The sequence below is a fragment of the Microtus ochrogaster genome (genome assembly GCF_000317375.1).
Source record: "Microtus ochrogaster isolate Prairie Vole_2 chromosome 6 unlocalized genomic scaffold, MicOch1.0 chr6_random_2, whole genome shotgun sequence".
Classification (NCBI taxonomy): domain Eukaryota; kingdom Metazoa; phylum Chordata; class Mammalia; order Rodentia; family Cricetidae; genus Microtus; species Microtus ochrogaster.
This window is the reverse complement of record NW_004949095.1, coordinates 2,754,474-2,758,799: the sequence shown is the minus strand read 5'-3', so window position 1 is coordinate 2,758,799 and position 4,326 is coordinate 2,754,474. Positions and strand designations below refer to the sequence as shown.

At 48.9% G+C, this 4,326-nt stretch overlaps 1 protein-coding gene across 1 annotated transcript in view; it reads right to left on the bottom strand.

The window, feature by feature from the left end:
- Positions 1-4,326, bottom strand: part of Glul (glutamate-ammonia ligase) — a 10,020-nt gene that overhangs the window by 2,201 nt on the left and 3,493 nt on the right. The window contains exons 3-6 of the mRNA XM_005363885.2: positions 2,901-3,062; positions 1,264-1,410; positions 605-732; positions 248-447 (exon numbers count right to left, since the gene is read on the bottom strand). Coding sequence (XP_005363942.1) covers positions 248-447; positions 605-732; positions 1,264-1,410; positions 2,901-3,062 — 637 coding nt within the window. The remainder of the gene's footprint in view (positions 1-247; positions 448-604; positions 733-1,263; positions 1,411-2,900; positions 3,063-4,326) is intronic.

Here is a 4,326-nt window from a genome sequence, read left to right as displayed (position 1 = left end):
TTACCCACTTGCTTGTATTTTTACTCAAGATTTTCAAATGCCTGAACCCACGTGACAACTTTTCCATATCACAGCTGTAATTCTATTCCTAGGAGTGTCACTTCTCCAACAGGTACAATGACAGACTTACGACAAATATGGAGAGTGACACGTATTGCCGTGTGAGGAATCCAACTTTCCCAACCCTAACACAAAGCCCCTCCACGCCATGAGAATAAAAAAGACGGCTCCAGAGGAAGGCACTCACTTCAGACCGTTCTCCTCCCGCATGGCCTTGGTGCTAAAGTTGGTATGGCAGCCGGCACCATTCCAGTTCCCAGGGATGGGCTTGGGATCAAAGGTTGCTATCACCCCGAAGTCTTCACATACACGATGCAAGATGAAACGGGCCACCCAGAGATGATCTCCCATGCGGATTCCTTCACAGGGTCCTATTTGGAATTCCCACTAGAAAGAAAGCGTTGACCTTTAGAATAAGCCCGCTCAAGCTCCGAGCTTGTTCTACTACCTCTACCCCAACCACTCTTACGTTACCCTTGCTAGCCAAAGTCCCCACATGCCAAGTCTGCAGAGGGGAGGAAAGTGACAGAATAGTGCCATTTACCTGGGCAGGCATGACTTCGGCATTTGTTCCTGTAATCTTGACTCCAGCATACAAGCAGGCCCGGTAGTGAGCCTCCACGATGTCCCTGCCATAGGCTTTGTCTGCTCCCACACCACAGTAGTATGGACCTGAAGGAGAATCAAGACCCAAACTCAGGGAAGAGTCAGAGAATCCATAAACCCCCAAAGCCAGAAAATTCTAAGGTTCTACCCCTTGTTTCCAGAGTCACTTAGTCCTGCCTTCACCTGCAGGGGGGAGAAAGGCCTTTCCTCTGCCACAGCCTCAGCAGAGCTGCTGCCCACTCTGAATTGTTTCTCACTTTGTGTGTACACGCATGTGCAGTCTGGTCAGAGGATAAACTGAGGGGGTCATTCCTTGCCGTCTATCTAACCATAGTGGGTCTCAGGGATAAGACATGGGCTGTCAAGCCTGGTGGCAAGCACCGCTACCCACCGAACCATCCCCCCCTCGGCCCTCCCGTCACTTTAGATTCTAACTACCTCTGGATGCGAGGGATGCAAGGGCAGTCTACCGTTAGTTCCCACTGCCCGGCTCCATGTTTTCTGATTCGGGAGTTGCTCCTGTCTCTAGAGAAGGGGGGGTTTCCTGGACGTAAGAACTTAGGGGAAGAAGCTTTTCTTTCACCCAGGGGAACTTACCTTGGGGCCCAGGGAAGCCATTGGAAGGCCAACCAAAAGGGTGTCCGTCTGTTCCCATGAGAGTATATTCCTGCTCCATTCCAAACCAGGGGTGCTGGTTGCTCACCATGTCCATTATCCGTTTACAGGTGTGTCTTAGATTGGTCTCTAGAATAGAGCATCAGCGTGCTATAAGGAGTGGTGCCCTTGTAACCTTTCACACAACTGAAGTTATCACAGGCTGGACTGACCAGGCCCAGCCACTGTGTGCTATCACCGAGGGAGATGGAAGAAGCGGTAATTGCAAATTTGCAGGAAAAGGCTGAGAGACTCTTTAATTAGTCAGCTATGAAATCTCATGGGAATGGAGCGAGAGCAAAACAAGAGTTCGTCCTATCTGCATGCTGGCCACATTCCAAGCACCACACGCCAGACACTAACACCCTCTGTTCACAAGACAGCTGCTTCTAGTTGTCAAGTGGATTCCCTGGTTTCTCAGACACTTAAGGCCAGATCTGTCATTTTATTGAGAATAATTTGTCCATTAGGGCGTCCATTGCAGGTGAGTTTAAGTGCTCAGTTACACAGTATTGTCTGGTACAAAAAGAGAGAGACAGACAGGGAGAGGCGAGTAACTGGAAACCATTCCCAAGCTAGGAAAACAGAAACCATCTATGCGAGTCTGCGGGGAGTACTAGCAGTCTTCCATTTTCTCAGATGAGAACATGAAGCCCCAGGTGTCAGGTGACACGCCCAGGTTAAAGGCAAGCAGCAGAGCCAGGAACCCCATGGCTACCACGCTCAGGGTGCACGCCCTTTACCAAGAATATTTCCTTTCAAAACAGAGGCCCTGAAGGTGCAGGGCTACCAAGGCAGTGCTGGAAGAGACTTTGCAGAAGTGAAGTCTTTTTTAAGAAATGATGTAAAAACCGAGTAGGGACAGCATGGCACAAACACAACCCCACGCGTGCAGGTGGAGTAGCCTCACGGGGAGACAACTTCTCCTGGAACCCCAGTGCTCACAGTCGCGGGCAGACAGCATCAATATGCTGTCTGAGAACAGCACTCCAGATGATGCGCACGTAATAATTCATTTGATCTTGCAAATGGCTTTGAGATGGACTTTATCTTAAAAAGGATCAGCAGCTGCCACACAACCCTGGCAACCTGAGTTCCACCTCCAGAACCCACAGATACAGGCAGGAGAGAACCGATTCCACGAGTTGTCAATTGACTCCCACACCGCCAGCACGGTGTGCCCTCCCCTCGAGCACAAAGCCACGCACAATTCAGTAAAAACAGAAAAACAGGGGAAAAGTATGCCAAGGGCACTGGCAATAAACAGCAGATCTGGTATTTAAACCAAAACTCTTCCGAACTATTAAGTGTGGAATACAGGTTCTTAAATGTACACACAGGTCAAGACTCACTGGGGACACCTATCAGCTAACAGATGGAAGAAGAGTTCCACCGTTTATGCAACCAATACAAGGGACCATGAAAGGGTGGACCACACTTGTTTTTTTCAACAGGAGAGTTCAGGGTAGGATGGACATTCAATTAGCTCTAGATTCTTAAAATACTTTCTAAAGGGCAGTTCCTGCCTTTTCAGAAATCACAAGCCTGGACTAGGACGGCCACACCCACCCCATACACACCTGCAGGCTTCCGGTTGTACTTGAAAACTTCACAGAACACCAACTTGTTGGGCTCTTTGCGAAAGGGGTCCCGGAACATGGCGACCGGCCTGAGATACATGTCACTGTTGGAGCCCTCAGACTGAAAGGTACTAGAGCCGTCAAAATTCCACTCGGGTAATTCTGGGCCAAATAAAGAGGAGAAATTAGTTTTTAAGGAGGCGCATTCATTTTTTATGTGTACGGGTATTTTGCTTGCATGGATATATGTGCTGGTGTGTGTGTGCCTATGGAGCCTGCAGAAGTCAGAAGAGGGACACACATATACACAGGCAAACACACACACAGGAAAAACATTCATACACACAAAGTAAGTTTCTCTAGCGTACACACAAAGAAGTGGCATGGCATGTGAATGCATCCTCGTTAGGGACAAACTGCTGCCTCTGCCCACCTATCTGCGTGTTCCTCCTCTGAGATTCCCAAGGGCAGCGCATCACCAGACCTCCCTGAGCAACTCCCCTCCTCCCTAAGTCTACAGTGCACCAGGTATTCAGATACCGCTTACAGTGAGCAAGGCACTAAAGACACAGGACAAAAGCTGACTCCTTCACTAGGCCACATCATCTTCCTCTCTCACCCCTCCCTGAGCTTGACTGCTGCAGCGCAGGCTGTACTCTTACAAATGAGGCAAAGGCTGGGTCCCTACCACTCTTCCTTTCGCTACTGTTTTAATGGCCGGTTTCTCTCTCCAGTTCTTGAAGGCAGAGACCAAATTTTGCTAAGTGCCAAGTGCACGATACATGCTGTCTCCTAGTCACTCAGATAGCACCATCTCTAGAAGAGGAACTCATCCTACACTAGGTAGGTGACAGCTGCCCAGTCCCTTCCCTGAAAAACAAAGGGTTTCTATGTCTAAGCGTCCTCACTGTACTGGAACTTGCTTTGCAGACCAGACCAGGCTGACCTCGAACTCACACAGGCCCACCTGCTTCTACATCCGAGTGCTGTGATTAAAGACGTGCACCACCAGGCCATTTAAAAGTTTTTAAAACACCCCCAACTAAAAACAAACGGCCAGACCAAGAAAAACTTCTTTGGATATGTGCTTTGCATCCAGATTCCACTGCTCAATACTATACACAGCACTCTAAAAGGGTCTGTAGCAATGGTTCTCAACCTGGGGCTCACAATCCTTTGAGAGTAGTTTAAACCTTTTCACAGGGTCTCTTAAGACCATCTGAAACCACAGACGTTTATGTTATGATTCATAATAGTGAAATTACAGTTAAGTTAGCAATGGTTGGGGGGGTCACCAGCACATGAGGAGTTGTATTAAAATGTCAAAGCATTCCTACTGCACGTGCTGGCTTTGGGGGGGCCTGGGCGGTTTGGATGCTCAACTTACTAAACCTGGATGGAGGTGGGCGGTCCTTGGACTTCCCAC